The 16,961-nt window shown below is 46.9% G+C and overlaps 1 protein-coding gene across 1 annotated transcript; it reads right to left on the bottom strand.

Moving 5' to 3' along the window:
- Nucleotides 1-6,307: 6,307 nt before the first annotated feature.
- Nucleotides 6,308-12,823, bottom strand: IGFBP1 (insulin like growth factor binding protein 1). Its single transcript, XM_061374838.1, has 4 exons — nt 12,367-12,823; nt 10,320-10,498; nt 8,550-8,678; nt 6,308-7,246 (listed from the first exon to the last, which is right to left on the bottom strand). Exons 1-4 carry the CDS (start codon nt 12,806-12,808, stop codon nt 7,115-7,117), a joined length of 882 nt encoding a protein of 293 aa, XP_061230822.1. The 5' UTR covers nt 12,809-12,823; the 3' UTR covers nt 6,308-7,114.
- Nucleotides 12,824-16,961: the final 4,138 nt, after the last annotated feature.

Below are 16,961 nucleotides of genomic sequence, written 5' to 3'. Positions count from 1 at the left end.
GTATCTCTAGTCAGTCTCGAAAACTGGGTAAGCAAGGATGGCTCCACAGAGGTTTGATGTAGTAGCAATAGGAATTATGTTTCAAGTATGAGAAGTGCTGAGCAATTTTCCTGGATGCCAAAGCATACTGGTATTCAAAATGAAATGTTTATATAGGTAGCTGTTCTGTACATGCTTCTGCTGCTCTTTTAGGAACTCATCTGGTAATTTCTATCTCAAGAATATGTTTGATTCCTACGTTAGAAAGGACCCTTTCTGTTCCCCCACTCCCTCTTATTTCCCCCCCCCCGAGATATCAAAAAATAAGATCCCAAAAGATAATCAGAGTATTCCAAGAGCAAGGTTTTTGTGATCAGCATCCATAATGCCTTCATCTGCAAGTGGGCAGGGTTTTGGTATGTCCAGTGGACCTGGGTGTATTCTTCCAAGTGGGAAGTATTTTGGAGTCTCCATCCTTGGAGATACTAAAAACCATCTGGACATGTTCCTGGGCAACTGTTCTAGGTGGCCCTGCTTGAGCAAGGAGGTTGGGCCGGGTGACCTCCAGAGGTCCTTTCCAACCTCAACCACCCTGTGATCCTATGAACCTGTCAGGATGTGGTAGCTTGGTGACTGGAGTTCCAGTGTATGGGATTACCTACATTATACAATGCATTCCTTGAGAAGTTATTACATCTTCTTCTGCTAAAAAAAAATGTCCCATTAAAATGGCCAGTAGTGCGATTTGGTTTTCATCAGAAATAGTTTTAGTTTTTAAACTCTGCATTTTATGTATGACTTCTTCCAGTTCGGATGCTGCAGCTAGAGAAGCAGACACCAGCCTTAGACAAAATTCCATCACAAAAACCTTCCCTTCTGCCATTTCCCTGAATTAAAAAGTGCAAATGACTTCAAGGCTGAAAGTTGCAGCTGGAAAAAAAACTGGAGGCCAGGTATTAGCAGAAGCAAAGGGTAATGCTCAGTTTATCCTTGCAGAATGCACGTCCTGCTGCAGTATGCATCCTGGCTTTCCGCTTCTGCTGACCTATACAAATTCCTTAAGAGCCTTTCTCTGTCATGGCTGATTTCCCCCCACTGCTCTCTCCATGAGTGGGGATGAAGGGAAAGGCACGAAGTTATTGCTGCAGAGAGCAGCTGAGATTTCCTCAGAAAAATCTGTGAAGCTGAAAAATCCATCATTGCTGGTTCCCACAGCCACGGGTGGTTGAGGCCTTCCAAACGCGGGGTAGGGAAAGGACTTGCTTACAAGAGCCAGGCTAATTGTGCGTTTCCCTCACTCCCTGCAACTGCAGAGCAGTGGCTGTTTTTGCCTGCTTATGCCACACAGAGAATATTCAAGGTGAAGACGTGTTTCCTATATCTGCTGCCTATCACGTAACTTGCACCCAGTAAAAAAGACCTAAGTGACTGAGCTTCCAAAGCTGATTACTGCCTTATGACAGGGGTGCCTTCAGCCCGCAGATCCTGCCATGCATTTCAATGGCATTATCCTGCTACCAGTGGCATGTTGCTGCTCTTCTTTTTCTGTTGCTTTGCTGGGGCTAAATGGTGAGGGCTCAGCTGCCAAAGCAGCAATAAACAGAAGCCACAGGCAAAGACAAAATATGAAAGAAGGTGATGACTCCTTTTGCTCTAGGCCTACAGAGACATCCCACACTAAGATGCTTTTCCAAGGAGCCTCAGCACCTACACATCAGCCTGCTGAACTACAAAGCACCGTCAGCAAGAGAGACAAAAGTTACACGTCACTGCTGGCATCAGTATGCAATTAAAACCCTCGGTGTAGGCACGAACGGGCTGCTCTTTGTTAGCTTAACAGCAGTTGGAGAAGCCTGGGAGCAAGAGGCAAACTGTGCTGTGTTCTTGCACAGCAGAAATGCAGCAGGGAGCCTCTGCTGCAATAGCTGCGCCCACTGATCAGGCACTGTCCCTGCTGGGAAACACGGTTCATAAGGAAGCTGCAAGGAGCCATGCGTTGTGTACAGCCCTGTCTTCCCCTGTGTGCCCTGGTCTCTGCTGGGCTGCACACACGGCCCCTCAGAGGTGTGTGGAGTCTGGAAAGGCGAGCAGGAACCTCTGCAGAACGAAGCAGCAGATCTGTACCAGGTTAAGTTTAAAGCTGTTCATTCGACCCCACTGAAACATCCACCGGCACCCTCGCTCCCACATCCCTCCCGCTGGAAGCTGCCCCTGTCCCGGGGCCCTCACGGCAGCTTATGTGCAGCTGAACTTTGCACCCTGGGGAGGAGGTAGGTCAAGGGAGAAGGAAAGGAGGGACCAAAGCCCTTCTTTGCTGACAGCTATGGTCAGAGCGGCTTTTGTTACAGTGCACGCCAGGGCTCCTGCTGCACTGCTGTTGGCTTTGGTACTTTCTGCTAGTGCAGAAGTAAAGGCTGTGCTCTCAGGAGACCCTCTCCTTCCTTGCCCCATCCCACCTTTATCTAAATGTGACTAGGTAATACAGACTGGCACATCAGTAAGAGAAGCCCACCACTTGCCCCAGCCCTGCTGCTGATACTATATACCATCTCCCCAAGTCTTAAAGAATGCAAATGTGCCTTAACAAACACAATTAAGTGTTTCTGAAGATGCTCACACCCCACTTTCCTGTGTGAATCCCTGCCTGATTCTTGGTGCACGGTACAAGAAGTACACAAAATAATTGGGCCATAAATACAAACTGTGTTGGCAAATAGAAAGCCTGGGACCTGTCGTTAGTGCAGTCTGGGAGGCTGTTTAGGCTGCTGGTTTATCAGTGCAGTGATAGCCGAGGAAAAGTAGACCCACTTCAAAGGTGGTGTCTGAAGACAGAGATAGGACTTTTACCCATTCAGTGTGCAGCATGGCTGAGATTCTAGCTTGGAATGAGCCACTTATAGAGCCTTTTTGTTATTGTTAGGGGTTGGATGGGGGTTAGACATCGGTGTTGTTCTGCAGTAGGAAGGCAGTGATGTGGGTGGAAAAGTAACGTTTCTAACTCTGCAGTCAGTGCTGCTGGTGCGGAATGAACATCTTTGGTTCTGACTGTACAGAAAAAACCTGCTCTGTTTTAGTATGTTGCTGGGGTTCCCACAGTGTCTGACACTACGGGAGCCAAGCACTTTCCACAGGAGCAATAAATCCTGTGACAAACCTCTGCCATGTGCTGGCCTTTTCCACCCCACTTTTCCTCCCTTGAGGAAAGAAAGCTCCATGTGACGCATCTTCTGTTTGCTTTTTAACTTTGTGATGTGCTTAGGATTCTCATTAGCAAGTGCAAGGCCAAAGGACTCTATTGGCTTGGGAAAGGGAAGGGCTAAATCTTGATGTGCTTTATATCTGATCTTGCTTTGGGCTGGGTCTGTAGAAAGCTGTGCCCTGCCAAAGTTCTGCCTTTGCAGGGCATGTGTTCTTACGGTAAAGTGACAGAGATGCAGATGAGCTTTCAGTGTTAGTGTTGGCTGCCCTTCACCCCTGTTCTCTTGCTCTCCCCGCACCTCCTGCCAGCACCAGCGGACACGAACACGTTTCTGCTGTTCCCAAAGCAATGAGCAGAACTGACTCAGCAGAGCAGAGCCCGTACCAAATGACTGTAGGTTGTCTTGGACAGCTTCGGGGGAATCACGGGGTAGAAAATAAAGTGCAGAGGGCAGTGACCTTATTTCTGTGCTGTGAGCATTCTGCAGATGGCAGTAGGCCATGGGCAGGAGGAGGCATGGCTGGAACAGATCCTGCTGCAACAAACCTGGCAGGAGGAAGCACAAACTGGGGAGGCAAGGCTCTCAGATCATGTGAACCAGACATTACAGTGCTCACCTGAGCCCTTCCACCCCCAGTTAACTTTCTTTTAGGTGGAATAGGAGGAATGCAAGAGGGTGTGAAAGGGGTGAGCTGAAATAGCAAGGAACAGTATGACCCCTTTACACATCCAGCTGCACGCCTGGTGACCGAGCTGCTAACAGCATCCTGCGGCGCCTTCCCTGTTTCCCCACTTATTCCCACCAGGCTTGGCTCACCGGTGCAGGGGAAACCCTGAAACCGAAGCCAGGATTGCCAGCTGCCACTTGCCAACAAAACTGAAGCCAAAAATAAAAGCACCGCCCAAACATAAGGAAATCACCAAAACAAAGGAAAACCACGGAGCTTTGAGTTTTCACCCTGTTACTGAGCCTGATCAGAAAAATCAGGACAAATCACAACATGTGGCATCTGTGGCCTAAATGCATCCCAAGCTCCTGCCAGCACTGTGAGAGGGGAGATCAAATTTGCCTGCTTGCCTCCTTGCATTAGTCCTAATCCCAGCATACGGAAGAGTCTGGCCCAAGTCAGACAGCCCATCCCAGAGCAGCTCAGCAGAAGCCTGTCCTGGTGAGTCCTGGCAAGATGTCACATGAGGCCAGATTGCAGATAAGGAGGCACCCATCCTCTGTTGCTTTCAGTGGGAGGTAAGGAGCTAAACGCCTCTAAGAAATTGGCCTGTCATGCGGGGATGCTGGACAGAACAGCTTCTGCTCATGGTACTTAACATTGAAAGGAAAGAGTTCCCCTAAAACCTTGTCCCTTTTCAAAACTCATTGCTTGCAGCTAGGATGGGAAACTGCCACCCTGCAAAACATGGGGAGTAGCTGTTCACTGGATTGCTCTACTGCAAATAGACTGTGCTCTTAGTAATTATCAATACAATGAACATTTCCCATATATATATAATGATCCCAACAAAAAGAACCAATTTCTGCTGTTTAGAAATAAACCTTTGCACTAGGTCAGTGGGGTGAGAGCAGTCAAGGGTGCAGTTAAGCATGTGCTGTAGCTATGAGTATATGATTTCCCTTCCTTTATTTGCATTTTCCCTTGGCAATGACAGATGTTCAGTGCTGGGTGGATTCCATAAAAGGTCTCCAAGATTCTGTCTGAATTTGCTGCTTCTTCATTACTTTTATAAATAATACCTAAATAATACAGGAAACCTGGAGAGGGGCTTTGGATGAGGGCCTGTAGGGACAGGACAAGGGGAACAGCTTTAACCTGTGAGAGGGGAGACTTGAGATGAGATCTTAGGCAGAAGTTCTTCCCTGTGAGGGTGCTGAGGCTGCCCCATCCCTGGCAGTGTTCAAGGCCAGGTTGGACGCAGTGGCTTTGAGCAACCTGCTCTAGTGGAAGGTGTCTCTGCCCATGGCAAGGAGATGGAAGTGGATGAGCTTCAAGGTCCCTTCCAACCCAAACCAGTCCAGGATTCTGTGATTCTGGATTGTCAAGCATTTTGACATGGTGAATGCAGTGTATAACACAGTTTTAGCTGGGTCTCACTGTAGCTCATTACAGGGAGGTTAGATGTACATTATTCATAATACCAATATTACCAACTGCTTTTGTGGTGCTTTCCTTGGGAAGACCTCAAAACACTTCACAGGGAAGCTCAGTAGTATATCCGTACTTTTAAATCTGGAGCAGTTTATTAGAGCCCAGTCAGATTAGCTGATACTGACATACAAATACAGCCAGCACATTGGGTAAGCACAACGTGCGATGCCACGGAACGGGGATCAGAGAGCAGAGATCTCCATGCTTTGCCTTTGCAGTTGCTACAAGCCGCTTCTCGCTCCCTTTTAAAACCTGAATCTTGTGCCAGCAAACGGCAGGAGGGTTTAATGCCGAGTTTCCCTCCTGCCAGGCTCTTAGAAAATGTTATCACTCTGCTCTCAGGCTGTTTTCTCAGGCAGGGCTCCTGCAGCTTGTTCCTACCCCTGGGACATGCTAACTCCCACACCAGGTTCTCCATGGATAAAACCAGTTAGAAATGGGCATGGCCGTCACTTGCTTTCTCTTTTCAACAGCTAAGTCAAAGGGACATGTGGGAAAGGGAGAGGGACCACATCCCAAACCAGGGGGAGCCTCTTGTCTGCTTTCAGCAGAAAGAGTAACGCCATGCTTTTCACCAGCCTCACTTTGATGATCTCTGACTATCTGTGCAGGAAATGGTTCTTTCCAGGTCTCAGTGTTCCCTTCTAAACACTCATACTGCTTCCTTGGGCTTGTTTGTGGAGAAAGGCATCCAGCTTTCCCAGCCAGAAAACCTTCCTAAACACTTTCCCTTGGAGGCTTGCAGAGCACAGACAGGATTGGAGAGGGCAGGAGGAGAAGGGGAATGGGGTGGGGAGAGCAAAAGAAAACTCACTGCAGGAAAATGGAGCAGGAGGTTGGAACTAGGTGGAACCAGAGGAGGAAGATGTGCCAGGGACGTGTTTCCCCCACGCTCCCACCCGCTGCGGCGCTGTCCTGCTGAGGTCAGGCTGCTGAATGGGAGCATGCAGAAAGCAAAAGACCGGGGCAGTGTAGAAGACATTATTTAATAGCACATCTTAAATAACATGATAATGTCAACACGTGAACAACTTCCACCTGTCAAAGGTGGCACAGAAGATCCCGCTATGTTTTGCCATTTATCCCGTGCACATGTGTGGAAAATAGAAACAAATCCTGTCCCATCAGGAGCTTCAGTATATAATCGAGTTTTAGACTTTCTTTTTTAAGAAACAGCTTGACATTGAAACAGAGGTGCAAAAGCAACATGATACATAAACAAAACAGGTTTTAAATAAGTTTCTAAGCATGTTCTCTACTGAAAGATAGGTTTTTAAATTCAGTTTTATGTCTATAAATACATAGTAAAAAAAAAAAAGCAAGTTTACAAGCTGTTTTTCCCAACAGAGTTGTGCCATTTGAAGTTTTAAGTAGCAACATTCCTCCAACACGAGATGCATACATTTAAGAGCAATAATATTAAGTATTTACATATAAAGTTATGAAGTGTTTGAGGCTATAAATTAGTAACAACACACACAGACAAAAATACACGCACTGTGAAATAAATAATTCAACAGCTTTACACATGAGTATCTATAATATTATACAAACAAAATATACAAGATTATAGGACTTGATCTTGCAGTTGCTCGTATCTGTCACTCGAGCATCTGAGTAATTCCAGTGCAGTAAAAAAAGCTACTTTATGGGGTTACTCATATGCTGAAATTCAGGTGCATAGAATTGCCTTATTGAAACAGCTCCTGACTGAAATGTCTCCGGACCAGATCAGGCCCCACAGAAAACCTGGTGTGGATGAACGTGGTTAGATTTATTCCTGCGAGTTGAGATACTGCTGGCATTCGGGGTCTCCTCTCATTTCTGGAGATCCAGGAATTCTTCTTCCAGTTTTCGGATAGACACACCAGCATCCAGCAGACTCTCCATCCAGTGAAGTTTCACACTAGAATAGTATTAGCAAAGCAAAGCCCACAGTAAGTAACCGTACACAGAAGGTTATCGGTGAGGGGCTGCAGGTAGAGGTGTTGAACAGAACTGGGATCATCAGAAGGTGGGGACCTGCTGTGCACAGATGTGCTCTGAATGCAGCAGCGCCTGCTCTGACAGAGCCTCCGACCAACACGCTTGGTTAGGGAGCTGTGACACAGGCTCAGCTCCCACAACAGCATCTTTAGCTCTAAGAGAGTTTGCCCACTCCTTGGTAAGCAGCCCTATAAAACAGCAACATCTCCCAGCATGAAAACCAAAGGAAGGCAGAATTTACGAGCTGGTAGGGGTGAGGGCAGTGACTGGATGGTCTGGCTCGTCACGCAAGGAGGCAAATAGGGGAGGGGGTTGAACAGGTTTCTGTTTGTGCCTGATGGGGTCCCAGGTCACAGTGTTTGCCAGTCACACCGTGGTGCCGTGCCCCAAAACAAGGAGTCTCGGTGGCACAGATTTATGCAGACCTACTAAATTTGTGTGCATGACCTGTGGTTACAAGGGTGTGTCTGGAGGTCTGGAGCCTTAGTTACTCTCAGAGTAACTTGCAATGGCTTTTTCTGAGAACATAATGGAAATGAGCACATAACATAATCCATAGGCAGCACAAGGCAGCATTTTTAGTTTATTCAGAAGGTTAGTTTTGCTCCAGAGAGTTTTTTCACTGCCTGTGAGCTGAAAGCCTCTGTCCTCCATAGTGATGATTATATATGCAATGGGCTTTGGCACACAGTATGGCAGATATTATGAAGTCTTCCAACACCTAAAGGGTGCCTACAGGAAGCCTGGAGAGGGATATTTACAAGGACATGTAGTGACAGGACAAGGGGGAACGGATTTAAGCTGACAGAGGGGAGACTGGGATTAGACATTAGGAAGTTCTTCCCTGTGAGGGTGCTTCCAACCCTGCTTGCGTCCCGTGACACAATTCTGTGACTATCAGCTGGGACTATGCTAACGGATCAGGTACACGGAGCTGGGTTTGGCCTGGGAGCAGAGAGGGTTAACAGACTTTGGAAAGGGCCTTGTGTGCACCTGTTCTGTGAATGGAAAAGCCTCCTGCTCCGCTGCTGTCAGCCCACAGCGTGCAGCTCACTTTTAAGAGAAGAAGGACAAACCATCTGCTCCCGCTCCCAAGGATCGCTGTTTTCACAACCTGCTTTTCCAGCAGCTGCAGGCTCACGAGTGTGGGAGCAGAGGGCTGTGAAAGGGCTGGCTGTGTCAGGCTCCCCGAGCTGCGAGCAGACAGGGGAAAAGGCACGTACCTGTTTGCTGTGGTAAAACCCATTCTTGTTGCAGTTGGGCAAGTAGAATTTGTAAATCTCCCCTCCGCTCCTCTGCTGAGCCTTTGCCAATTTATACAGGGCTCTGTAGAGCTCCTTCTGACAGGGGCCCTGCAGGAATACCACAAGGAGATTATCAATACCAGAATCACCCAGAAACCAGCTAAGCAGAAAATGGTCAGTATAAAGCCAGCAAAAAAGCCAAAAACATTTATTAGTCGTATAAGCTGCACCGGGCTGCTCTGCATGGAGTTGTTACTTGTTTCAGTAGGACCACAGCCAGAAAACTCTGGTGTTACATTTAGGCCTTTGTTTTTATTCTTTGAGGTATTTTCTGTCCTCAGAAACACGAGGATTTAAGTCCTTAAATTGCCACACAAGGAAATTTAACCTGTGCTAAGTAAACACATTACTGCTCAGAGGGTACAATCTCTCCTATTATGGGGAGGTGCACGTTAGGAGGCTGGTGTACGTGAGACTAGCCACGTTTTCTGGGTTGCCATGGCCCTGTGCTCTGTTGATGTATGGAGAATAGGTGCAAGACATATATAGACAGTGCAAGAACAAACATCAGAATGTTTGTTATCTTTTGTCCAGGACAGAGCTGTCGCCAAAGCAGAATAGAGAGCACCCCTGTGGCTCCGAGACACAGACCCGGAGCGCCGGGAGCTGGGGATGAAGAACTGTTTGCAGTATTTGCTGTTTTCACAGTTGGTTCACTCCCTTCTGCAAGGCACAATGATGTGCATTAATAGTGCCTAATGTGTTTCAATGAGGGGAAGAAGTGACTGAACACATCTCAGAGTGAAAATGATCATACTCTCTGCTTTTGCAATGCGTCCCCTTGTCAGCCCCTCACATAAGCTCTCCTCTTCAAGCCAACAGGCTTATCTGTGGCTCTGGGTGAAGGAGAAGCCTAAAAATCAGAACTGGAGCTAACAGCGCTCATGCTAAATTCAAACTAACTCAGTGGTGAAGTCCTGTTGTGGGTGTGGGATGGAGCTTCTTAGGGCGGGGTGGTGCTTAGTAGGTTTTTCCTTTTTGTTTCCCCATTTTGTCTGTGCCCATTAGGAAACTGGGCTGCTCTGGTGCCCAGCTCTAACTGCTCTATGCTGTGGGTGAGCTGGCTGCATGGGACCGGTCTAAATGTGGTTCTCTGGTGCCCTCAAGTGGAACCCGGCCCTGCTTGCAAAGGCCCCATACCCCCATTACCCACTGCGATTTTGCAGTGTTGAAGGTAGAAGCTTGCTTTGGTGGCTGAACTCTCTGGTTTTTTACATGCATGTACTTGACAGTGTTTCCTTGTGATCAGAGTGAAACCGTCTTGGTTTGCGGCGGTGCCTCATCAATAACTGTGGGTGAGGATTCTCTTTTATTTCACTGAGCCTTGGACCAGTGACAAATGACTTTTATTTTTTAACTAAACTAAAACACAAAAGGAGTCCAAGATTTTTATATGGGCTCCTGGAAATTAAGCGCCCATGTTATCATCTGGTAGCAAATGCAGAGAAAGATGCAGCCTCTGCATGGAGTCCTATAGGACACATCTGATGCACACTTGTTTTTAACACTCCTGCCATTTTGCCTGTTCCTCAAGCATCTGATGAAGGCATTCCAAAAGCCTGCTTGCTGGCTACCCAAAATACTGACATCCCAGTGTTGCTGCTACAATTCATGCATGTTCTCATTCTGTATTCTGAATCAATAGCATCCTCTGGAATGGTCTCTGAAAGGTTTGCAAAGGAAACCCACCTGCTCTTTCCATTTCTTGAGTTCAGATATTCTCTTTGCTTTCATGTTTTCGTATGCAGTGATGGCATTCCAGGGGATGGATCTGTCCTGGCCGATGGGAAACATCAGCTGGTAGTTCAGCAGCTGATCCTGTGTCATTTCAGTGCTTTCCAAAGGCATATCATCAGGTTCGATAGAGTCTGGAAAGGAACGATATTAAGGTGAACATCTTCAGTGAACTTTTGCATTCATTTCTCAGAGTTTAAAAGGTAAAGGAGCAGCATCATCAACAACAAAAAGTAACATCTAAAACAGATCCAGTAGCTCTTGTAGGAGCAATAAATTACATGTGCAGCAGAGCAGATTAAACTTTGGTCATAAATTCATAGGAGGATGCGTCAGCTGTTCTCTAACAAGTTGGTTATTTTATGATCCTTTGAAATCAAAGACGAAGCTGCAGCCAGTCTGTTAGAAATGCACACAATTTTTGACCACAGTGCTAAATGAGGAAAGAGTGGAGTTAAACTGGTTCTGAATTTAGCTTTTTGTCAGCATGATGTGCTTCTGGTTTTATTCAGGAGAAGAACTGGTGCAGACCTGATCCCATGGCATCCTGCACTTTGTTCCAGGCCTTGTCTCACATATAAGAAGGAGTAGCAATTCACAGGAGGCAGCAGTGGCTTAGGCTGGCCTGCAGTGGATCAAACAGCCAGGGATTGGCAGAAGCTGTTTAGATCTGCCTCATCATGGCCTGTGCACCAATGCTTAACATGTGTGAGCTCTCCACTGGAAGCAACAGCTCCTGCAGACACGCATCATGGGATAAAAGCTTGACATGTGTCTAAATAACTGAAATCATCCACTGGACTAAAAAGCACCAATTTTCCCTCTAACAATGTCTACTAAAAAAAGGAGGTGGAAAATTGAGGAGGGAAAGTGAAAAGAGTAGAGGAATGAAAAGAAGGGGTGGGGTAGAGAGAAAGGAAATCAAACACGGCCTTTTTAACTGCAGGAGGCTTAGACCGTTTAGTCACTCTTCTCTCCCCATCACCTCAAGTACAAGAAGAGTCCATTCACTGCCCCAGTGGCCCTTGTCATTTTGAGCCAACAACAGGTTATTTTTGTGATGTTACAGAGTTCCCTTAATCACCATCGCACAAACATAGCAGTAATGATGGTGAAAATAACAGTAATACTACCAGGGGAAGGTGTCCCTGCCCCTAGCAGGGGGTTGGAATGGGATGATATTTAAGGTTCTTTCCAACCCACACCAGTTTGTGATTTATGATTCTATGATGTGACACTGAAGATGTTCCTGATCATCATAGAGTAGAAGATGCTTGGTATGTCTTTTTGCTCAATGATAGTTTGGCTAGCACTGCACTGTTTCAGACACATTTTATTCTTGAAATGAAGCCAGGCAAGAGGCCTGTTCAGGTCTTTCCATTCTCTATCCTGACTTGTGGAGACAGACATAAACAAAGTCTGCAAAACGGTTGTCCTACTCTAGTTACTGTTTACTACTAAAGAAAACTTAAAACAGGAGAGATTTGGGTTAGATATAAGGGAGAAGTTCTTTTAGTGTGAGAATGGTGAGGCACTGGCACAGGCTGCCCAAGGAAGTTGTGAGTGCTCCATCCCTGGCAGTGCTCAAGGCCAGGTTGGACACAGGGGCTTGGAGAAACCTGATCTAGCGTGGTATGTCCCTGCCCATGGGAGGGGGTTGGAACTGGATGAGCTTAAGGCCCTTTCCAACCCAAACCAGTCTGGGATTCTGTGAAAAAAACCCAGTCTACAGCCTCCCAGAACCCTTGCTTGGGTTATTCTGCATTGCCCCATCACTACTCTTTAGGGTTTCCCTGCTGGCTGCCTGTGGCGGGATAGCCAGCTCCAAACATCCCTTGGCTGTGCACCAGGATGCGCCTCACCTCGCCGCAGGTCAGAGCACGTTTTCCTGGAAGCCGCTAACCCGGCTTCCCCGTTTTCCCAACGCCTGCCTACCTCCTCTCCCTTTGCCAAGCTCCCGCCGCACCCCCCGGCCCTGTCCCCATCCCCACCCCTGCGGTACCTGCTGTGTCCGCCGTGCTCGTCCCCGCGGCCTCGCTGGCGGGCAGGCACGTCCCGTGGCCGTGGATGAGAGCTGAGAGCGGCCGGGGCTCTCCGGCCGGGACGTGGCAGCGGAGCCCGTGCCGGCATCGCGCTGTGTAGACGCCGCAGGGCTGCCCCGCTCCGAGGGCGCAGGTCTGGCAGCAGCCGCAGCCGGGCTGCCGCGCCGTCTCGGTGCAGCCGGGCCGGACGGGCGGGCACAGGGCGAGCTTCTCGGCGGTGCAGGGCGCGCAGTGCACGGGCGGCGGGGCCGCGGCGCCGGCCGGGCCGGGGGCCAGCAGCGCGGGCAGCAGCAGGGACGGCAGCCAGCAGCGGTGCAGCACAGCCCGCGGGCTGCCCATGACGAGCTGGGACCGCGCAGAGGGCACTCGGCAGCCTGGGCAGCAGCGGGACGCCCTTCGCATACATGCAGCTCGGCCGGGCCATTTATACAGTGCTTGGCCTGGCTATTAATCTTTAACCCCGAGTTAACTATTATCTGAATAGGAGGGCTGCAGAAGCATCGTTTCACTGGCGGTTCAAGTCCCTGACCACTCTTCCCCTCCCCTTTCACTTTTCCCCCTTTATCTTTTTTTTCTCCCTCTCCTCCAGACATGCAGGAATGCTTTTATTCCCTCACCCCCACCTCTCTGCCCTAGCACGGTTAACGAGGAAAAATGTGGCGGGGGGTGGAGGGGAAACGGGCAGAGGGGAATGGAGGAGCGGAGGGTATCACCCCTCCTCCTTTCTTGTCACAAATGTCTCCTGTTCTTGACCATTGCTCGAAATGCAAATACTTTTTTTAAGGGGAGGGAAGGAGGGAAATCCCATTGAAACTGAACCAACTGACTTCATATTTCCACAGCGACACATGCAGCAAGCCCTTGTTTAATTTTCATCATGTGGCTGCAGGTTAGGAGGACACTGACATACCAAAGAGGAGGCCCCAGGGGTAATAAAGCCATCAGGATCCCTGTAACCACTGCACACATGCACGTAGGAGTCCTTGCGTTAACCTCCGGGAGGGGCTGCACGCCCAAAGCTGGAGGGATCCCCCATGCCTGGGCCCAGTTTTGCTCCTGCTGCTGGGATGAGAGGGGTATCAGTGCTGTGCTGGGGGAAACCAGGGTTTGCCAAAGACCACAGAAATAAGTGAGATACCGGCTTTTCTGTCTGTCCTGTTACCCTTCCCATCTCCTCATGTATCACCTGAGAATAGGGGGGGAAGTCTTCCCTTTTCTCCTTTTCAGACAGCGGTTGTCACTACCATAAGGGCAAAAGTATCCAAACTTCACTGTGCTGAACAGATTATTTTATCCTGCTATTTGCAGTATGTACTGAGCTTGAAATAGCAAATTCCAATGTCGAGTCATCTAATGTGGTACGATTTTTGGTTGGTTGGTTGGGGTTTGGGGGGGGGGCAGTTGCGTTTAGTTCTCTTTTGTAAATGTATCATTTGTGTGCAAGAACGTGAAGCAGAACTGCAGAGCATTGTCTGACGTTCTGTTATTCTCTCTTTGTTTTCCGGTAGTGATACCAAAGGTTTTACTTATAATGGAGTGAATTTTTAACCCCCAATATCCATAACTCAGTTCTTAAAAGCATTCTCGCTGTTTACAACTTGAGAAGGTTTCACTCAGCTATTTCACCTGATCTTAAAAAGAAAAACTCGGGTTGCTTTCGGGCTACACCACAGTCGGCAGCACTTAAAACTCACGCACATTTTTAAGAACTTTGAAAAACCCCTGATTTTACAGATTTTAGAGTGATTCTGTGGACTTCACGTGTCTGACTCTGAGCAAATTTTGGCTGAAAACCAAGGGCACGGCAGTTTCTACAAGCCATTGCAATTAGATTCTTCAAGCTCTAATGCTCTTCTTCCCCCTTCCATTTCTGATTTTTTTGGTTGTACATCTGCCTTAGTAAATCACTATCCTCTTACCGTTCAACGTGAAGAGTATACAGAAATATGTATTCCTTCCTCTCTCAGAGAGAAAGAAAACAATGTGAAACAATGCCCCTTTCATGAAGAAACACTACAAAAAATTACAAATGAAAAGTAAACCCCGGTGTAAAGTGACAAAGACCCAAAGAGCTCATATGCATTTGTATATGTGTATGCATGTATTCATTTACTTATCTATGTATGTCTGCTACTGTGCCTAGATAGCTTTGTATGAACAGAATTGAGGATCATTCCACTATTGACTGCTTAACATAAGCTACTTGCCCCTGGAATGGCTGTACTCCAGAGTGACTGCCACAGTCCTGCCTGCAGTTCTTCTGTCTTTAAAAAAAAAGGACATGAATTTATCAATCCCCATCAGTTTTAAGTAACCAAATGAAGAAGGACACCTCATGAAAGAGCAGAGTCCTTGTCTGGTGGACAGGCCTGTGCCACAAATCTTCCATTCGTTTCAGAAGATCATTCTTCCAAAGCACCATCATGTTTTCAGGCCGTGGGCAGATCTTCCCTTGCTGCTGGGCAGCTGGCAGTGTCTGCACTGCCCAAACAACTCCTAACAACTGGCAGCCTTTTAGAAGCCAGATTTTTTCCAGTTTACCCAGATAAGCAAAAAGAGAAACAAAAAGCCCTGTAGATTATAAGCTATTTTGAAGGCCAACTCTAAAGGATGGCCCAGCACATTTTCCCCTTGCTGACTTTTGTACAATCAAACTGAGGGAACCTAAGACTCTGCTAAAGCAGGCTTTGTGAGCAGATGTCCTTCTGCACAGAAGTTAGACCCGTAAAAATCAGTGCCTTCATATTTCATTTACATAAATGCAATAAACGTACATTAGAACAGGGTACGGTAACTTAGGGCAGTATCAATCAGCAAGGCAATGCTTTCGTATAGGCCATGGGACATTGATGAAGTGAAAGTAGTGTATATGTTTATGTAGGCTCTGTTTGATGTAATACTACAACTCATCTACCAATCTCCATCTCTGACCTTGACATTGCTTTAAAGAACACAAACAGATAAGAGTCAGGAGGTTACAAATCTTCACAATGTAAAGTGGTGTTCCAACTCTTGTCCCCCAGTTTGAAACGCTTGTCAAAAGACACTGCATGAATCCTAGGCAAGGGTTACTTTTCTACAAGGTTTCTCCTATTGGTTTCTCAATTACCCTTAGCCAGTGGCCTCATTTTGCATGTTAAAGTTTGGGGTTTTCTATTTTCTAATTTAAAGCCACATGGAGTGACTCATAGAACACTAAGTCCTATATAAGTTTGTGTAAAAGTGATCTTTATCCTCTAATCACTGAAAATTGACTTGCCAAATGACTTCCTACTGCTTTTCTGCTTATGTTTGAAAAACCCCAAAACAGCCATTATTTTTCTTTAGGTAAGAAACTGATCCTGAATTGTAAGTTTAACATCAAAAACTGCTGTGTGATACACACACATGTATAGCATCAAGCATAAGAAGAGAAACAGCTATGACAGAAATACAAAACACCTAGTTCCTTGTCTGTGATTTATACCCTATCAAAAATGCTTTATTTCAGCTCTATGGATGTGGATTTTTTAATCCAAGTCATTGACAGTGCTTACTTTATTGATGAATAACATGATCAAGCATTTATTGGTTGATCATTGCTGCTTTGAGGCAATGATGTATATGCCTGTTAGGTATTGTTTTTGTATTCTGGTTGGGTAAGCATGGCTTTCAGAATCAGATTCTGGATGCAGAAAATGAAGTGATCCATGCTCACGTTGCAGCAACCTTTGCAGACTCATTTCTGCCATTTTTTTCCCTAGAAATTCCTTTGGCTAGAATGTGGAAAGTATTTTAGAAATACTTAAAATTGAAACTGCAGAAACCCTAAGGAGAGAAGACCAGTGAGAGGTTGTCTCGTGGCAAGTCTAACTGGGGAAGCCTGTGGACATCCTGCGTCAAATCATAGGTCATTGGGTTCATAAAAAGAGAAGAACAAGTCATTTATTTCCTTGGTGGCACCCAAAGTGTTTGAGCACTGGGTAAAACACCTTGTTCACAATGCTGTGCATGCATAAACCAGCCAGATAATTATTTTCTAAGAACTATAAAGCTCTTCTGGCAAGACAGGTTAAAGTCCTTTAGTCATCCTACCACAGGCCATGGTTGGATGACTCCAGCTGCTCCATGCAGTGATGGCACTAGTGTGAATTTGCCTAGATGGAGAAATCATCCAGAAACACTTTGACTTACTGTAGTATAGCAAAGCTGAAATCGTGCTGCAGAGTGGGAGGGAGCTCCTGTGCAGACAGGTAATACAAAAATCCTTCTCTTGACCCCTTCTGCTTTACTCAGCATTGCTAACCTCAGGTAGAGGTATTCCCTGGGACCAGCCATAGAAATAAAGGCTATTTAGTGCCTACCAGAGGGAGCTTAGCAGGGACTTTGAAAAATGTAAACGATCCCTTTAGCACTGGCTCCAGGCACCTAAACTAGCATAAGCTATTTAAATCTGTTTGTGTTCTTCAGCCACTGCATCTCTTTGGGCCCACAAACAGAAAAGGGCACTGCTAACCAATAAATGTGCCCTTTACTGCAGTCCTCGAGGGCTGCAGACATTGACGGCATGGGTCTC

The sequence above is a fragment of the Neopsephotus bourkii genome, unplaced genomic scaffold, assembly GCF_033783945.1.
Source record: "Neopsephotus bourkii isolate Nb327-2 ecotype Australia unplaced genomic scaffold, CSIRO-AGI_Nbou_v1 NB_1655, whole genome shotgun sequence".
NCBI classification, from domain to species: Eukaryota; Metazoa; Chordata; class Aves; order Psittaciformes; family Psittacidae; genus Neopsephotus; species Neopsephotus bourkii.
This window is presented reverse-complemented; position numbering and strand designations above follow the sequence as displayed.

Excerpts from the sequence above, each read along its gene's own strand:
- IGFBP1 (XM_061374838.1), bottom strand. The coding sequence starts at position 12,808 with ATGCGAAGGGCGTCCCGCTGCTGCCCAGGCTGCCGAGTGCCCTCTGCG. Across the intron at positions 10,499-12,366 it reads GAGCACGGCGGACACAGCAG|ACTCTATCGAACCTGATGAT; the intron begins GTACCGCAGGGG and ends GTTCCTTTCCAG. Across the intron at positions 8,679-10,319 it reads TCAAGAAATGGAAAGAGCAG|GGCCCCTGTCAGAAGGAGCT; the intron begins GTGGGTTTCCTT and ends GTATTCCTGCAG.